Source organism: Zalophus californianus, chromosome 10 (assembly GCF_009762305.2).
Source record: "Zalophus californianus isolate mZalCal1 chromosome 10, mZalCal1.pri.v2, whole genome shotgun sequence".
NCBI lineage: Eukaryota > Metazoa > Chordata > Mammalia > Carnivora > Otariidae > Zalophus > Zalophus californianus.
In genome coordinates, this window is record NC_045604.1 from 62010996 (window position 1) to 62031334 (window position 20339).

Here is a 20339-nt window from a genome sequence, read left to right on the forward strand (position 1 = left end):
AAACTCCATGCTGTAATTAGTACTACATCATGACTGATAAACATTTATTGGGCACCCACTTACTGTGGGTAAGGAGCTATGGGGGACTATGGTCGCTACTCTATGGCATAATATTTTTGTTTTGTTTTACATCATTCTCGGCTCACCTAGTATACCTACAAGTCCAAAGGCCCCAGTGACTTTGGGGCAGGACAGGAGGAAAGAAATGGAATATTATTAAAGGGAATACTGATAGTACCAAGGATAAATATTAGCAGTAAGCCCTTGATTCCTACCGGAAACCAAAGAAGAAAAATAGCTTATCATAAGACAAGGTCACAATGGAACCTGTCCATGTAAGGAATTCCTCATCAGATCTAAGGGATCATGGGATAATACAGGAGGGGTCCTCCTCCACCTCTATGTGGTCTGTGCCTCTGCTCAGTGCTCATCAGTGGGAGCCATGTCTTTAGAAATCTGTCCTCCAAGCCTGAAGCTTAGAACTGATGCATCTCTGAGAGCTTTATCCACAGGATGCACAGGCACACAGGAACAAATTAAATTCTCCTCTTTTTCTAAGACGACCCCAGGAAACCTCGCCCTGGCATAAAGCCTTGTGGGCTGTTGAGTGTTTCAGGCTGGGTCCCATGGGTGGGCAGCACAGGAGGGCCAGAGCAGAGCAGGGACCGGGCTGATGGAGGACACCCTCCTTGGCACTTTTGTCTATTTTTCTAAATTAGATTTTGGTGCGGGAAACTCAGATGGAAAAACCACAAGGGAAGAGGCACTGGCGATGGAGGAGAGGCCAGAAAGACAGAGGCAGACTTCACCAGGAAGACATGGCCATTTAAACTGGGATTGAGATAGAGTTGGAATTTTTCAGATTAAAAAACCTCACTCTACATGCTGCCAACTTGAGAGTGTGCCCATGTCAAAATTTCTGTGGCAGATGGCAAGGAGCAAAATGACCCCAAAATGTCAATCCTTTTTTTCTTATAATAAAGAAGAGCTGTAAAAATACACAACACAGTGGAGAGAAAAAGCAAAAAGAAACTGTGAGAGCCCTTCTTTTACAAGAATGGAGCAACACATACTAGTTCCCAGAAGCTCTGATCCTTCTACAGAATACAGTTCACGCTCCATAGAAGGGTTTTAAGATGCTCTCTTCAATTTTTTAGTTGGTTTGTGCCCCAGAAATTCCATTTCATCCCAGGACAGAGATACACATACATGTTTGTATCATCCCCCCTTTTTATGTAAATGGAGCAATCTAAATATATTGTTCCACACCTCACATTTTTTTTGTTAGTATATTGAGGGTATTATTCTATATTTATTCGTTTACTTATTCATTCATTCAACAAATACTTACTGAGCCCCACTATTTTCAAGGTACTGGTCCAAGTACTTGGCACAGAAGGGAATGAACTAATAGTGTCTTTGCTCTGAGAGGGCTTATATTTACGAGAGGGAATCATACCAAAAAAAATCAAGTCTAATAAATATGTATGATGTCAGATGGTAATGAGCATCATTTAAAAAAAATACAGCTGGGTAAGAAGATAGAGTGACAGTGGTAGTGAAGGGGAAGGAGGAAGGCTTGCTTTGTGACGACGTTGCAGTAGTGACCTCAAAAGAAGATTCTGCGGATATTAGAGGGGTATCTGCTCAGACAGAAAGAAGAGCATATGCAAAGGTCCTGAGACAGGTATGTGATGATCCCAACTGAGGAGCAGCAAGGAGGTCACCATGGCTGACACAGAGAAAGCAAGAGAGAGAGAGTGATAGGAAACGAGGCCACAGAATGAGGAAGAAAGCTAGATGATGTAGACTCTTGTAGCCCTTGGTCAAATATCTGGCTTTAGCTGTGAATGAGACGGAAAGTCACCAGCCAGTCTGGAGCTGAGATGCAACGGGCTAGATGTACATTTCAGAGTGATCATTCTGACTTCTGTGCAGAAGAGCTGCTGAAGCTTCTGGACACAAGGAGGCCAGTTAGGAGTTGCTGGCAGTAGTCCAGGCACAAGGTGATGCTGGTGTGGACACGGTGGAGACATGGAAACAGTGGGTGGTGGCCGGATTGTGATGCCTTGGGAATGTTGAGCTGCTGATGAACTGGGCGTGGAGAGGAGAAACAAGAGAAGTGTCAAGGATTACTCTAAGAGTCCCAGCCTGAGCTATGGAAGAGACAGCGTTGCTATTTACTGTGGCGGGAGCAAGGCTGGGAAAGGGGAGGTGATCGAGACACCAGTTTTAGACATAGCAGGTGTGATAGGCCTAGGGGGCCTCCAAGAGGAGGAGGCCAAGGGATCTATGAGCCTGGAGGTCATGGAGAGGCTGGGTGTGGGGATGGAGACGTGGGAGCTGTCAGCATACGGGTGGTGTCCTGAGACATATATCCATTCTCAACAGGTATTGTCCACTCAGACTTCGCTTCCTCTTTTTATCCAGCTTCATAATAGGAAACTTTATATTGAAATGCAGATCATTGCCGGGAGAAAAGACACACAAGATACAGAGTAGGGCTGATCCTCATTATTCACAGTTTCCATATCTGCAAATTTTGCCTACTTGCTAAAATTTATTTGTATCACTACTTGCAGGGCTTTCTCAGTCACTCACAGGGGGGTGAAAACTGAGTCGCCCGACGCACACGGTCCCAGCTGAGGCTGAACGAGCAGATGCTCTGCCATCTTGTTGCGGCTTTCATACCGTAAAGAAGTGTCCTTCTTCATGGTCTCTTCAGTGCTGTGACTTTTTGTGGGGGTTTTCTTCTTTCATTTTTGTGATTTCGTTGGTGATTTCACTGTTCAACACCCCCTCACCCCCACCCCAAGCATAGTGTTGAAGTGCTTTCTGGCTTTCTTGAGCACAAGAAGGCTGTGATGGGCCTTATGGGCCAAATATGTGTGTTAAATGAGCTTGGTTCAGGCATGAGTTATAGTATAGTTGGCTATGAGTCCAATGTTAACGAATCAACAATATATATTTAAAAAGGTGTCTTTAAAAAGAATCACACATAGACCAAAGTTATGTATTGATTGGTTGAAGAAAATACTGGGACCAGAAGTTTGTAGGAACCTAACCTTGCATTTCCTCTAGGAGGAACATTAGGTCAATATTCACTAATTCAACATTTGTGGTGACTTTATAGGACATAATGGCCACAAATAATGACAATCAATGGATTTGCTTTTAGATCTCTTCTACCCTTGATACCTAAGACTGAAGTTACTTAGAGGTATCATCTACCACCACTCTATGTCTTAAGGTAAACCTCACAGAGGCCAGCCCAGAAAGGTAGGGCTGTGACCTATTTTTAAAAAGTACTAGAGAAGAAAACCAAAAAGCAAAGAACTCCATTAATAATGATGTAAAGGTCAAGGGGAGGCCACCTCAAAATGGGCCACTTTGGCACAAAGATTATTTTGAGTTAAAAGCAATCAAGACCCAGCAGGTTCAGAGAAAGCTCTTGACATCCCCCACAACCACTTAAAAAGAATTTAGATAGGGGCATCTGGGTGGCTGGTTGAGCAACCAGCTTTTGGTTTCAGCTCAGGTCATGATCTCGGGGTCCTGTGATGGAGCCCCATGTTGGGCTCCATACTCAGCATGGCGCCTCCTGGAGGATTCTCTCTCTCTCCCTCTCTCTTTCTCTCTCTCTCTCTCTCTCCCTCTCAAAAAATAAATAAACCTTAGAAAAAAGTGAATTTAGATGGAGCATCTGCTCTAGGAAGAGAGCCATCATCATAGATAACCACATTATGATATGAACGAGGTATGGTAGACAGGAAGAAACCTAGCAAGGCTACTTGGATCAAAGTCCTCTCCTTGTCCCATTGAGTCTGAGTGGCAGCAAACATGTTTACCAAACACTTACTCTTCTTCATTCTTCCTGAGGATTGCATTCCTTCCCTTTGAAGACCCAGACCCCTCCCCGCTTTCTCCTTAGTTCAGAATGATATACACCTCATTTTGCCTGGCTTTGGAATTTCCACGTCTGTGTGGATTCCCCACATGTACACTATTAAATTTTATTTTCTCCTGTTAGTCTGTCTCATGTCAATTTGATTCTTAGTCTGGCCAGAAGGACCTGGAAGGGGACAGAAGTTCTCACTCCCCAACAAGTACAATTATCTGCACACAGTAGACCCTCAATAAACATGATGACTGACAACTTTCAAAACCCACTAGGAGTATCTTGGAGCTCTCCTTGTCAGAAAGTATCCTTGCATCTTACCCAAATCCCCCAATGCAGCTTAAAACTCCATCCATTCTTTGCCTCCATGGTAGAAATGGAGACTTGACCACTAGCTTCTGTTAGATCAGTCCTTCATGCACTCCAACACATTTTAAATTGCCCCCTTGCTCTTCCATTTTCTAAGTAAAATAATCCCATTTACTTGTCCTTTATTTTCTGTCCTTTGATCATGTGAACGGCATTCATTCTGCTTTCAAACATGGACAATCATGCCATCTTTTTTACCCTGTTAAATAATGAATTGCAATTTCCATCGTGTTACCTCCAAAGCCCACATGTTGGTCATAAATGTTTAACTGGTAAGGTCATTTCCTATCAAGATCTCCATTAGCAACAGTTTTAATGTGTAATTGTTCTACTGATCCTTCTACTTAGGGATTCACCTTTTTTTTTTTTTTTTGGTTATAAAAATATCTTTACAATGAAGCCACATTAATTATTAAAGACAACAGTTCAAGTGCACAGAGAAAGCTTTTTATCTAAAAGAAAACCAAGACAACAAAGTAACACTTTGACTATAGACAATTAGTCTATAAATGGAAGCCGATTATAGAGAGCTTTAATGTTTATTGACTCGTGTTTTTAGAACACGTGCACCTTGGCGGGAGTGGGGATTTAGATGCAAGTTCAGGTACGATTTGTTTTCAGTCCTCATTGGCCATACGTCTTGTCATCGGTACAGTGTCCAGCCTTTGGAGAAAACACTTCTCTAAGAAGAAGAACTGTAAGTTTGGACCACAGGAGGTTGTACCATGTTCTACCCACCACAACATGGTCATATATTTCTACTACATTTAGTATCTATTCTAATAATCTTTGCAAAAATTAGTCCAGGAATTTAAAAGAACAAAGAAGAGAAGCTTCATTGGGTTGTGAAGATAAACTATCGGAAAATGTATGTTTGGACAAGGCAAGAGAGGGGTAGCAGGATACAAAAGTAGGAGCCCTGAAAACTGAACCCCATGTCACTGCCTCCATATGGCCTACCAAGGATGGGGTCTTCTGCCTGGACCACTAGCAATCAGAGATGCCCCCAAACCCTTCCCTCACCTCCATTCGATAATTCTCTAGAATGACTCCTCCTAGTCATTTACCCTCCTCTCCGCTCTGTAAGAATTAGGTAGTTGACCAACATCTATGTAAGTACTTACTGTGGTCTGCTACTCTTGAGTGCTTTGCAAATATTCACTCATTTAATAATTCCCAATTCCCCTTTGAGGTGGTTATGGTTACAGTGAAACTGGGGTGCAGAGAAGTTAAGCAACTTGTTCAAGGTCATCCATCAAATCTGAGTCCGTGCTCTACACTAGGCTACTATAGAAGCTCCCAGACCCGTAACCCTATAAAAGGTGCTATCGTGGAGAAGTATTACTACCCCTTTCTTCATTTTATTTATTTTTTTATTTTTTTAAGATTTATTTATTATCTATTTGAGAGAGAGAGTGAGAGAGCATGAGCAGGGGAGAGGAGAAGAGGGAGAAGCAGACTCCCCACTGACTCCCAGCACCCCAGGATCATGACCTGAGCCGAAGGCAGATGCTTAACCAACTAAGCCACCCAGGCTCCCACCTCTTTCTTCATTTTAAAAATGAAAGACTCTTTAAAATTGGACTTGTCTCTTCCCTTCCCATTTTTTGTTTGTTTGTTTACATTTTTTACCTTTTAGGGGAGTTTATCACTTAGTCCACTGATTGCAAAATAGTGAGGAGGAATGCAAAGGTTTTGAAGCGTTCTTGGTTAGGTGTCCTTGGTTAGGGAATCTGACAGTAACAAGAAACTTTTTTAAAGGTCCCTAAATTCTCCTCTGGATGCACTAAGTATGTGTGGTCCACTGGAGTAATCTCCAGTCAGAGAGAGTGTGGTGGTGTTTATATTAATTGCACACTAGTAGGAGCAGGATAAGGGATTATCTACAGGAGGAGAGTGCACACAAAGAGGGTGTGTATAATGCCGGCTTCCGTGTGGGTATGTTGTTCTCAGCAGGTACGTCATCCTTCCTATTGGTACTGATGCTAACCCTTCTCAGGACACTCTCCACACTTCTTGTGTGCAGGGGGAGTTGGACCACACAACCTGGCCCCTGGACATGGCTGCTTGAATCAAGGTCCACAATGGGAAAGGCCATAGGGGTGTGACATCAGATGCTCACACACATCTCAGTCACTGGGCTGAGGCTACCATCTGGGAAAGTACTCAGTGAGGGACAGTCTTATGTAAAAATATGTTAATGAATGAACTCAGAGAGAAGTCATCAGAGATAAACAGGAGAATGGTGATGGAGTAGACACTGTGAAACAGAAATACAGCCTGAGGCTGACTGTATAGTAACCCTGATCGGGCAGACTACAAAGTCTATATATCTGACCAATTCTAAGGGCCAGCTGGACCCTACGATGAGCAAAGGTGGATAGGGGCTCCTTGCCCTACAAGGTGGCCTAAGCTCTCATAATTCAGAATTTGGTTGCAGATTTAACTACCAGGGAGGTGAGATAGTGCCTTGCTGGATTCCTCCACATTCTTCTTTTCCTCTACTTCCAGCCCTCTTTCAGTCCACAGACTCAGCACAGAACACAATAGGCAAACCCGGAGATATTACAGGTGGGGTTTCAGACTACCGCAGTAAAGTGAGTATCGCCATAAAGCAAGTCAAATGATTTTTTTGGTTTCTCAGGGCATATGAAAGTTATGCTTACACTCTAACTGTACTCTATTAAGTGTGCACTAGTATGATGTCTAAAAACACAATGTACATACCTTAATTTTAAAATACTTCATTGTGTATTAAGGAGGGCACATACTGCATGAAGCACTGGGTGTTATATGAAAACAATGAATCATGGAACACTGCATCAAAAACTAATGGTGTAATGTATGGTGATTAACATAACATCATAAAATAAAATAAAATAAAATAAAAATACTTCATCGTTAAAACATGCCAACCATCCTCTGAGCTTTTAGCCAGTTGTAATCGCAGATTCCAGATCACAATAAATATAGTAATAACGAAAAAGTTTGAAATATTGCGAGAATTACCAAAATGTGACAGAGGACATAAAGTCAGCAAATGCTGGTGTAAAAAAAGATTTGCTTGAAGCAGGGCTGTCACAACCCTTCAATTTATAAAAATTAAAAAAAAAATTTTTAGAGGGCAATATCTGCAAAGCACAATAAAATGAAGTATGCCCGTATATTCGTTCTGAAAACACTCTCCCATCTTTCTTCCTCCCTCTGCTTCCTTCCACTGCTCTGTCCATTACGCTACTTAACACTTTTAAAATTAGGTCATTTATCCCCTTGATGTTGTATAGTGAAAGAGCAAAAGAACTGGACTGGCAATTGCTTAAACTTGAATGCACAAAAATGCTCACTCAGCATATTATAAACAATAATTTTGCAGGAAGACTGGAAATAACATCCACGTCCAAATGATGACAGAGAGTTACATGTTTTGGCACAGAATCATGGCCACAATAAATTAAGTAAAAAAAAAAAAAAACCTAAATAGCATGTTTGTGAATAATATTCAGAGATGAATATTTACTTGTGAACCTAAGTGAAACACTATTTGGTTTTTTGTTCTTTCAGCACATATTTAATATGGCAGGCACTGCTCTAGCCATCAAAATTAGGATGGGAAACATGGTTCCTATTCATGGGGGTTTACGGTCTGTTGAGGAAGTAGACGTTAATCAAATAATAGTATAAATAATTTAAAATAGTGATGAGTGCTATGAAGCAACATGCAAGATATTGTGAATATATAATTAAAGAAAGACTTATCCTACTGCCTTTAGTAAAAATTATATGCATTGGTGTGTATATATGAGTGCAAGAATATGTACGCATATAAGAAAGGCAAGAATTACGTGTATATAACCCACAGGTATTAGCCCTGAATGACTGTGCTTCTCTTCTTTCATTTTCAGCATGTTTTGAATCTTTTTCAATTGCCATGTGTTACTTTTGTAATCAAAAAGAAAAACAAATTTTAATTGCGTTTATTCTTTTTTTTAAGTTTTTATTTAAATTCCAGTTAGTTAAGAGTGTACTATTAGTTTCAGGTGTACAATATAGTGATTCAACACTTCCATACATCACCTGGTGCTCATCACAAGTGCGCTCCTTAATCCCCATCGCCTAGTTCCCCCATCCCCCCACCCACAATCCCTCTGGTGACCAGCAGCTCTCTATAGTTAAGAGTCTGTTTCTTGGTTTGTCTCTCTCTTTTTCCCCCCACCCTTTTCCCCTTTTGTTTTTCTTAAGTTCCACATATGAGTGACACGATATGGTATTTGTCTTTCTCTGACTTATTTCACTTAGCATAATACTCTCTAGTTCCATCCATGTTGTTACAAACGGCAAGATTTCATTCTGTTTTATGGCTGAGTAATATTCCATTGTGTATCTATATCACATCTTTAAACATTCGTCTATCGATGGACACTTGGGCTGCCTCCATACTTAGCTATTGTAGATAATGCTGTTATGAAGATCAAGGTGCGTGTATCCCTTTGAATTAGTGTTCTTGTAGTCTAAATATCTAGGAGTGCAATTGTTGGGTTGTAGGGTGGCTCTGTGTTTAACTTTTTGAGGAACCTCCATATTGTTTTCCAGAGTAACTGCACCAGTTTGCATTCCCATCAACAGTATAAGAGGATTACCCTTTCTCCGCCTCCTTCAATACCTGTTGTTTCTTGTGTTGTTGATTTTAGCCATTATGACAGGTGTGAGGTGATATTATAGTTTTGATTTATTTCCCTGATCATAAGTGATATTGAGCATCTTTTCATGTGTCTGTTGGCCATCTGGATGTCTTCTTTGGAAAAATGTCTATTCATGTCTTCTGCCCATTTTTTAATTGAATTATTCATTTTTTGGGTGTTGAGTTTTATAAGTTCTTTATAGATTTTAGACACTAACCCTTTGTCAGATATGTCATTTGCAAATATCTTCTCCCATTCTGTAGATTGCCCTTAGTTTAGCTGATTGTTTCCTTAGCTGTGCACAAGCTTTTTATCTTGATATAGTCCCAAGAGTTTATTTTTGCTTTGATTTCCCTTGCCTCAGGAGACATTTCTAGAAAGAAGTTCCTACAGCCAATATCAAGGAAGTTACTGCTTGTGTTCTCTTCTGGGATTTTTATGGTTTCAGGTCTCACATTTAGGTCTTTCATCCATTTTCAATTTATTTTTGTGTATAGTATAAGAAAATGGTCCAGTTTCATTTTTTGCATGTGGCTGTCCAGTTTTCCCAACACCATTTGTTGAAGAGACTGTCTTTTTTTCCATTGGATATTCTCTCCTGCTTTGATGAAGATTAACTGACCATACGATTGTGGGCTCATTTCTGGGGTTTCTATTCTGTTCCATTGATCTATGTGTCTATGTTTGTGCCAGTACCATACTGTCTTGATTACTACAACTTTGTAATACAAGTGAATTCTGGAACTGTGATGCTTTCAGCTTTATTTTTCTTTTGCAAGCTTGCTTTGGCTATTTGGAGTCTTTTGTGATTCCATACACATTTTAGGACTATATGTTCTAGCTCTGTTAAAAATGCTGGCAGTATTTCGATAGGGATTGCACTAAATGTGTAGATTGCTTTGAGTAGTGTAGACATTTTAACAATATTGGTTCTTCCAATCCATGAGCATGGTATATCTTTCATTTCTTTGTGTCCTCTTCAATTTCTTTTATCAGTGTTTTATAGTTTTCAAACATAGGTCTTTCACCTCTTTGGTTAGGTTTACTCCTAGGTACCGTATGGGTTTTGGTGCAATTATAAGTGGGATTGATTCCTTAATTGCTCTTTCTGCTGCTTCATTACTCGTGTAAACAAATGCAACAGATTTCTGTACAGTGATTTTGTATCCTGTGACTTTATTGAATTCGTGTATACGTTCTAGCAGTTTTTTGGTGGAGCCTTTAGGGTTTTCTATATATAGTATCATGTCATCCTCAAATAGTGAAAGTTTTACTTTATTTTCCTTGCCAGTTTGGATGCTCTTTATTTCTTTCTGTTGTCTTATTGCTGTGGCTAGATCTTCCAGTACTATTTTGAATAAAAGTAGTGACAGTGGACATTCCTGTCTTGTTCCTGACCATAGCGGAAAAGCTCTCAATTCTTCCCCATTTAGGGTGATATTAGCTGTGGGTTTTTCACATATGGCCTTCATTATGTTGAGTCATGTTCCCTCTAAACCTACTTTGTTGAGGGTTTTTATCATGAATGGATGTTGCATTTTGTCCAATGCTTTTTCTGCATCTATTAAATGATCATATGGTTCTGATCTTCTCTTTTGTTAATGTGATGTATCACATTGATTGATTTGTGAATAATGAACCACCCTTGCAACCCAGGAATAAATCCCACTCGATTGTGGTACACAATTTTTTTTTTTTTTTTTAGTGTATAGTTGGATTCAGTTTGCTAGTATTTTATTGAGAACTTTTGCACCATATTCATCACTGGAGAGATCATCTAAACAGAAAACCAACAAGGAAACAGTGGCTTTGAATGACATACTGGGCCACATGGATTTAACAGATATATTCAGAACATTCCATCCTAAAACAGCAGAATACACATTCTTTTCAAGTGCACACAGAATATTCTCCAGAACAGATCACATATTAGGTCACAAAAGAGCCCTCAACAAATAGAAAAAGACTGAAGTCATACCATGCACCTTTTCTGACCACAATACGATGGAAAAACCACAAATACATGGAAGTTAAAGAATAAATGAAAATGAAAACATAATGGTACAAAAGCTTTGGGCTGCAACAAAATTGATCCTAAGAGGGAAGCATATGGCAATAAAGGCCTACCTGGAGAAGCATGAAAAACCTCAGAAAAAACAACCTAACCTTACACCTAAAGGAGCTAGAAAAAGAACAACAAACAAAACCCAAAACCAGCAGAAGGAAGGAAATAGTAAAGGTTAGAGCAGGAATAAATGATATGGAAACAAAAGCCATAATAAAATAGATCAGTGAAACCAGGACCTGGTTCTTTGAAAAAAATTAATAAAATTGATAAACCTCTAGCCAGACTTATCAAAGAGAAAAGAGAAAGGACCCAAATATATAACATCACAAATGAGAGAGGAGCAACACCAGAGAAATACAAGCAATTATAAGAGAATAATGAAAAACTGTATGCCACCAAACTGAACAATATGCAAGAAATGGATAAATTCCTAGAAACATATAAACTACCAAAACTGAAACAGGAAGAACTAGAAAACTTGAACAGACCAATAACCATCAAGGAAGTCAAATCAGTAATCAACAAAGAAAAGTGTATTTGTCTCAGTTTTCTCAGTCACATGTCAGGCTACCTGTAGATTTGGGGTCACTGCTCTGTTCTGTCTTCCCCTGAGATAAAACCAGAATTTATATTTCCTGACTTTAGAGTGCATAAGGGTATATTACTTTGACACATTTGAAAGTAATAGGAAGCTTTGAGAAAAAATGGGTCAGGCAGACATCATTTTCCCAGGGGTCATGGTTGGCCACGTAAGGCAGGGGGGCCATCAAACTCACCTTCCTCTGGGGCCCGCGGGAAATTACACTTGTTCATGGCAACTCGGCTAAAGTTAAAACATCAGCTGTATCTCAATGTGAAAGTGCTAGCAAGACTATTATTTCTGATTAGACTTATTTTTGCAAAGATGTACTGATAGTTAACTTGCAACAAATTTTAATCTTTGCTATTTACAACTGTTTCTAGTACTTGTAACAGCTCTCCCTTAAACTTCAGTGTGAAGCAAGAGAGAAGGGTTTTGCCTCTTGCTGACATTCAAAAAACTTCTGATGGGACCACAGAAAGCATCATGTAGACTTGCCCTTCAGGTGACTTGAAAAATATCCTGGCCAATGCCCCCATAAAACATTTCAAAGGCTTACTTTGAGGCATCATAGTTTCTTTTAAAAACTGAGTACATATTTTCTGTAAATGGCATACACTCATTTTTATAAAGAACACTGTTCAAATAAGAAAAAGAATGAAGAAGAAAATTTGGAATTATCCCCCACTGTTAAGTGTGGTGAGCATATTCCTCTCTATCCCTACCCACGCACAGAGATCTACTGAGAGAAGTTTACATAAATGGGATTATTTGCTTCTTTTTAAAAAATAAAAAGGAAGGAGAGTATATAAAGCTTAAAAATAAGTAAAACTTGATTTAGGGGCTGTAAGTCAGGATCATGAAAGGCTGGATGAAGGTGCTTCCAGTGCCAGTGATGGTCTATTCTTTGAATGGGTGCTAATTACAAGACTGTGTTCATTTTGCATAAACGTGCATTGTACTCTATGATTTATGCACTTTTTCCGTTCAGAAGTTATACCTGAGTAAACATTTTTACTTAAAACCCGTTTATTAAGTAAATCAATACTCTAAGCAGAAGAAGGAGAAAACTGGGGAGAGGAAACATATATAATCCCAGAACCAATTCAGTCCATCTTAAAAAATTCATCCACTCCATGTCAAGGCATTTTCACCCAAACCTACCAGGCAATTCTAAGTCCCAGACTGGGTAAATTCTATTCATCTTATTCAGTGTCATTACACATACATTATAAACATAGTTTTACAAAGAATCTTTATGCTAAGTAAACACAAACTGGGCAAATCTTAGGTGTAGCAACATATGACAATATAGCCTGCCCTTGAGAAACACTGAAGCCGATGAGCCACACATTCCATGAATTGATTCATCAGCCATAGTGTCATTCGGAAACATTAAAATCATATAGATACAGAATAATAGTTACTTAAAAAGTGAGACTGATTAAGTATATACTGGTGTGAGTTCTCCCCTTTCTCTCTATCAGAGACTTTACCTATTTCTTAAAACATTTCTATACATGCTTTCCTATATTTTGATTTCCCTACTGAAACAAACAAACAAAAAAAAACACAGTAACTAACCAAATAAGGAAATCAATCCAAGTAATTTTATAAAACAAGCTTTAAATCCAAACACAGCAAATTTCAGAATCCAAACACCAAATGCCTCCAAATAAGCTTGCCCTTCTGGGTTGGGCCATGACAAGGGGGGCTGACTCAGGGTGGTGGGTTTTGGGGAGTCTGGGCCCTTCATAGACCCCAAAATCCTCAGGGGCCCAAGATGTCTGGGCAGATAATCCATACATTGGATTGCTAAATCCCAAGAGTAAGATGGGAAGTAAGAGATGAGGGACAAACACTAACAGGCATCTGGGAATGCCGATGAGAAGTGCAGAAGCAAGAGAATCAGACAGTGGGGAGGCTGAACCTGCCTATCATAAGCTCAACCAGAAGTACTGGATACAGCCAGGATTTGATATAAATTGGAGGATTTTAATGCTATTCCCGTGTCCACATTTACAGGAGACTATTTAAAGTTGCAGTTAAGGCTAACAACCTGAACTATCCCATTTGAGCATCTCCCGTAATCTTCTGAGCATCTCCCCATGGAGCATCTCTTCCCTGGAACCTATTTAATTTCTAGGTTATCCAGCTAATTAGTCTAATTAGTTTCTTTATTCTTTCATCTATCACATTGATTTTACAATCAACATTAGGCTTGATCAGCAACAACTTCAATGGTATTTTATCCATCATCCCATATACACCTGCTCTTGTGTCTTCTCGCCAAATGGGACCTGTCCAGCATCCATCATGAATCATCTGGACTCATAAGGCTGACCAACGGGATGAAATCTGAACCAAGTTCACATTTGCTTATTTTCAGCTTTGCACTTCCTTGAGCTCATTGAATGCAACTCCTTCACAGAAGACCACAGAAAGAACAAGAGAAACGATTCATCTTCATTATATTACTGGTAGTGCAATTTATAATTTTTAATGCTCCTGACATACTCTTCAAGGAGAGACTCCAAGTCAACTGACACATTCAATTCCCTAAAATTTGCCATCAAAATAACCCCCTTCCTGACAATTAGTACCCTACCTATTCTAATTAATAAAATACTTTTATTCTGTGTGCCTTTTTTTTTTGAGGGGAGGGGCTTCATTATCCACTCATTTTCTTCCACATCTTTCCATTCATCTTATCAATGTGACTCCAGGTAATCAGTTATCAATGACTTTACTGCCTGAAGTCATTAGTCATTTCTGGCTATCTCCAATTTGCCTTCTAACGTCACCTTCAAACTTCCAAAACCTTCGGATATATATATGGGTATAGGCACATCCCCTGACCCTCTGAATCCACCTTCTTCTCTTCAGGAACATAATCAAAAGGCCACTTAGCATCTTGAGCCTCCACATTCATCCCAGAACACACTATGTTGTCACTCACCTCTAAATACCTTACTGGACTTGGGTGACAGGCTATAAAACCCACACTTTTTCTTCCTTGATGTGTGTCTTTTTTTATTCATTCAACAACATACACAACCTACTCTGGTATGACTACCAGGTGACGTAGTATCTACAGTCAGGTGACTCTTCCTCACTCTTCTTGAGTTAGTTGCTTCAGGTGTGAGTCTGTGTTTTCCTTTTTCACGGTCACATCTAAATCAGTGGCCAGCGCAGGTGAACTGTTCATGCACCTGTCCTCCTACTTTGATGCTTTCTCATTTTCTCCCCACCATCCTAACTGAAATCCTGATCATCTTGTACCTCAATAGTTTCAAAAGCTTCCTTCCAATTCATCTCTCCACTATGATCTTTAGCCTTATCAGACCTCTGACTTTACACAAACATTAATGCAATTATCACCATGACCCAGCAGAGGTAAGACTCTCTCGTCCCCCTTTCAAGTAAGAACACTAATTATTACACAGTGTTATATTAGTTTTAAGTGTGCAATATAAAAGATGGGTGCTTGGCATATCTAAAGCAAAATATGAAATCCATTTTTTTAAGAAAAAAACTAAGCATCGTGATGAGCACTGTGTAATGTATATAATTGTTCAATTGTTATAGAACACTAATTGTTAAAGAGTTTAAAAACTTACTGTTCAAATCCACACAAACAGGTGGGTAATGCAGAAATTTAACTCTAGGTCTGAGTGCATTTAAACCCTCTTTCTATAGCGTTAGACTCTCTCCCAGATTAAGGGAACTGTTTAAGGGAAACTGGCCATAGTGGGAACGTAAGAATTATGGTGTTGGTACGCAAATGACAAGAAAGCCAAACAGAGGACACCAAGAAAGAACAGATGTGTCTTGGGAGCAGATTGGATATGAGGAAGAAAGAGAAATGCCGAAGATTATTTGAAGCTTTAGAGGTTGGGTCATCGAAGGGTTGGCCTGGCTCACCTTCCACCATACCTGAAAAGTTTGTAGGATGAGGTGGCTTAGGAAGTAAGGGCCTTGAGTTGTGCGTGGAGGGGGGGGGTGGGGAGCTCAGCTGGTTGAGCATCCAACTCTTGGTTTTGGCTCGGGTCCTAATCTCAGGGTTGTGGGATGGAGCCCTACGTCAGGCTCCACGCTCAGCACACAGTCTGCTTCAGATTCTCTCTCCTTCTCCCTCTGCCCTTACTGCTCATGTGCTCTCTCTCTAAAATAAATAAATAAATCTTTAAAAAAAAATAAGTAAGGGTCTTGTAATTGTTCTTACCCTTGCACTACTTTTTACTACCTGTGTGTTTTTAGGAAAGTACTTAACTTCTCTGTACCTTACCTCAGTACAGTGGTAATAATAATAATATCTGCTTAAAAGGAAGGATGAGGATTATTAAAGTACTTAAAACACTTGGCACATAGCACATATGTCCTCGATATTTGTAAAATATTCCTTGAAAACATTCACACATTTCCATTGCTTTGAAATAACTTAAACTTATTTACAATTATGTGGGATGGATTTAACTCTTTGTATTTTCCTTTTTTTTTTTTAAGATTTTATTTATTTGACAGAGAGAGACACAGTGAGAGAGGGAACACAAGCAGGGGGAGCGGGAGAGGAAGAAGCAGGCTTCTTGTGGAGCAGGGAGCCCGATGCAGGGCTCGATCCCAGAACCCTGGGATCATGACCGGAGCCGAAGGCAGACACTTAACGACTGAGCCACCCAGGTGCCCCTAACTCTTTGTATTTTCTTTCGATCTGTAAATAAAATGAAAACAGGCAATCTGAGGCCAGAGCCCACAGCAGGCTGACTTACTTGGTAGGACACCCTGCAAGTCCTGACATGCTCCTGACTCTAATAAGGAGGGTTTAAAACACAGTGACCATCTTTTCTCTTGGATAAGTAAGATAACTGATCGCATCAGATGAGAAACATGATGGTTTCCTTTTCATCATGGAAGATACTTCATGAAAATCTAACCTATAGATTCACTCCCCTTACCATCAAAGACCGGTTTTTCAACCCCCTGCTCTCTGGACAGAGTTCTCACTACAAGGAAAGGTAAGTACAGTTCCCTTTGCAAAAGCTAGCTGGTTAGAACGTCTGCCCTACAAAACTGTGATCATTTTAGTGTTTGCAGTTCAGAAAAGCTCAATTAGACTAAAGGTTTCATTTTCATGTACAACTGGGTAATGTTTCCAACTTTTTTTTTTTTTTTTTTTTTTTTTGCAATCCTAAAAGAGGTCTACATACTTTCCTTAGATTGTGTTACTGCATTTAAGTGACTCAGTCCCTGGCGGGCTCCTTGTTGTCTCCCTGAGTACTGTACAAGATTGTTGCTATGATTCAGTTTATGCCCACGCTTCAAGTGCGCTGGTAGGAACCCTATCTGCATTTCAGCCCGGTCCTTTTTAATTCTTAAAGGAATGTTCTCAGGCTAATAAAGAGAAGAAAAGAATTATTATGTCTCAAGAATTGAGGCAAAATATTCTAAAGCACTAAGGAGCCCCATTTAATCCTCATGCTGGGTATGTTGATATTTACCCACCCTGCTGGTCAAGGAGAAATAGGTGAGTCTTTAATGTGACTTCCCCACAGGTTAGAAGAGATCCTAGCCCGGAGGAAGATGACCCTGAGCTTTGCAGCTCTGTTTCTAGGGTCTGTTTGCTCGTGAGTGAGTGATCGAGGATGGATGATGAGGGCAGGAAGTGAAATGAAATATTCTCATCAGTCTGGTTCCCAGTGTCCCCTTTTCTGAGTTGTTGGAGAGGCAGACTTACTTCTAAAAATTCCCATATCCCTCATCAGCACTCTCTTCATTCATCTGGATTATAAACGGAATAATCATTTCCCACACATCAGCTGTGCAGTCAAATAAGTGTATTTCAGGCATTCTCTCTATACAGTAATAGGTTATATTTTCTCCTAAATGTTATATAATTTTATTATTACCCATGTCTTTCATCCCTGGATTCCTTAAAGGAAACGTGTGACAGCTCTACTGGTCCGCTGCGGGCCCCGGGCTCAGCGCACCGACCCCGACCCCCCCCGCCCCGTGACCAACCCCACTCCTCATCCAGAGACCTCATGCTTCCAGGAAGGCATTCCTCCCCCTGACAATGTTTGCTCTGCTAGGGCAAATCAAACGAACTTCCGCAAAACAAAGTCACTTACACTTTCTTTTAGAACCTGGGCCCCTTTGGTCACTGTCCGCAAATGACAGTTTTGAAGGAAAGAAAAAACAATCACTTAGAAGTTTGCTCTAGTCGTGGTTAATGTGCAGACACCTCCGATCAACAGTGACACTCACAGGATTGTGACAATTCACTCCTCAGGAAAAAGAGCTGCTTCCATATGAATGGGTTTGTACCCCCGCGTGAAAATATCAAGAAAGCAGGCAATTATTTCTTGGAGGCAGCCTCCTGGATATTACAATTGCCTTCAGAGGAAGAGCACACATCAGAGGCTGCATTAATCAGGGCTCACATTTGAGGTCACCGTGGGACTGTCCTTCCCTGGCACAGCCCAGCAAACGGTCCTTATTAATTACAAGGCTCCTGACATGAAGGAATCATTTTTCACAAGTCGGTGCTTTGGTGCCAAAGCACCAAAAGCACCCTGCCCTTCCTAGTAAAAAGCTGACAGTGCCCCAGAGCTCAAGTTCAGCCTCACGCTACCCACAGCCATTGTCACAGGCAAATGCCAGGTAAGCCTTCCCGGGTCACAAACCAGGTCTACAGAAAACTCTGGAGTTTCTTACCATTGTGATCCAATCTTCCCTCCCTGCAGAGTCCAGCAGCCAAGAGCTGTGGCCGGTGTGCCGTTCCCACAACCACTGGAGGCTCTGGAGGCAGAGAATGTTTCATGTGGTGCAAATGTATCGCCACTGATTATATTTCAGTCCCTCAGTTGCTGGCCTCGATGCTTTGGAAATCCGCCAAACCAAGCGCGAGGAGAAAGGGCTGCAGCTTCAATTTCAAAATCTCCCCGAGAACCTGCTCTTCAGAACCTGGGTCTCTCATTTAGCATTTTAAGCAAATACCAAAGGCTGCTACACTTAATTAGATCTCTCTCTCTCTTTCAGATGGGGTGTGTTGCTTTGCGGGATGAAATTACAGCAGGAGCTCCAGCTGACCCAGGGGACACAGGCACTCTGCCGACTTCCACACACCTCCAGCCTGACCAGAAACGCCACTCTTGCAATCCCGGTGGGACACAGAGGGAGGGAGGGCCAGACTGGCCAGCCCCTGGGCGCACCAGGGACGCAGCAGCTCCGCGACTGCTGGGGGTCTGCAAAGCACGTCAAGGACCAAACACAGGACCTGAGTCCGGGCGACACCGTTTGGTGTCGCGCTGTCACATCCAAACAACAGGTGGGAAGAAAAGTTCTTTGCTCATCAAAGCAGTCTATGAAGCATAGCTTTATCCTAAAAAATGAACTAGAAGTTCTTCAAACGCAGGGACCCTACCTGCCAAGATGCTTTAAATCTGGCCGAGTCTGCTCAGTCATATGAAACCACTGGGCTCTTTGTTCTGCCTATGTTTTGACAAGATTTTATTGCTTAAAAATGTTTCTCTCTCAGAAGGAGTCAACCACACAACTAGCCCACAGCAGAGGCAGGGCCGTAATCAAAGCTCAGGCCAGGACTCTTGAAAATAATAGCACAAATAAGTAAAAGCTGCGATTAACTGCTAAACTGTTTACCTGCTTTTCCTTCCTCACTTACTATAAAGTCCAGTAAAGCGGCTGCCATGTTGGTTTTCTTCCTTTCTCTCTCCCTGGTACAGTACACGTACATTGCATAGTATTTACTGGCTGAATTCGTTAATTTTCCATAATTGTTGGAAGTGTGGGCAGTCCCATGAATTGGTAAAATTCCTTTTACTTGGAGCCTGGTGTGTTCGTGACTGCTTTTCCTCACACCGAAAAAAGAAAGGCTCCCATCCCCTAACAGGCTAGGCCTACAAAGGGCAGAAATGACTTCCAGCAAAGCTAACTATCTGCTCCAGAGCAAATTCAACCCAAGCAGTAAAATTCATGTTGATGGCCAAGGGTTCTGATTTCTTAGAATGAGTCCATGGCATTTATCAGGCCTGGTGGGATCAAGAAGTAGCTGTAAATGAACGGAGTCCAAGAAAACTACTCCCATTTTCACTCCCTGTAGGGAACCGTCTTTTAGAAGAGAAAAGCAAAAATAGTAGGCAAATCAGGTGCCTGGGTGAGACAACAGAGCCCACTTCAGTGGCCAAGACATAGCTCAGTGCTTGCACAAATTAGGTGCTAGATACTTCTTAAATTCACATACACCCTTAAAGGACTGCTCTGGAACCCTGGAATGTCCGATGCTGGTCCTCAAGCTGGGAGGAGACAACACAGCCTCACTGGGGGTCTCAGTTCATTCTGAACCCCAGTCACGGTCCCACCTCTAGGACACCCCACCACACTGTGACCCGTTCCCTGCACCGCGCCCTCTTACACTTGTCCCCACGGGACTGAGGCGGTGACATCGATGGCCGTGCGACCAGCCAGAGAGCCTTGTCTCCTCTTTTCTGCCAGCCTCCATCTTTAAACAGTGGACACCCCCTGCTCGGGCATCAACGAAGCGTTTTCCTTTTCTTCTACCTGTTCTTCGAAGTGCGATGTCATTCCTCCCTCCATCAAGAAGATGCCCCTGATGGCTATGCCTCACAGCAATTTCTCCTCTCCGTGCCTGGTAAATAGCTATTCCTCTATAAAATCTGTGAATGGTATCCCACTGACAGAGAGGAAGCTCAGACTACTCCCCACAGC

General features: G+C 41.2%; 1 protein-coding gene across 2 annotated transcripts in view; it reads right to left on the reverse strand.

Moving 5' to 3' along the window:
• Positions 1-20339, reverse strand: part of PLD5 (phospholipase D family member 5) — a 411859-nt gene that overhangs the window by 315095 nt on the left and 76425 nt on the right. The window contains exon 1 of one of the 2 annotated variants that reach the window (XM_027611261.2): positions 18309-18367. The exons of the other annotated variant lie outside the window; for it this stretch is intronic. Within the exon in view, the coding sequence (XP_027467062.1) occupies positions 18309-18311 (3 nt within the window). The 5' untranslated portion in view covers positions 18312-18367. Of the gene's footprint in view, positions 1-18308; positions 18368-20339 lie in introns of those variants that run through there. 2 annotated transcript variants of the gene reach the window in all.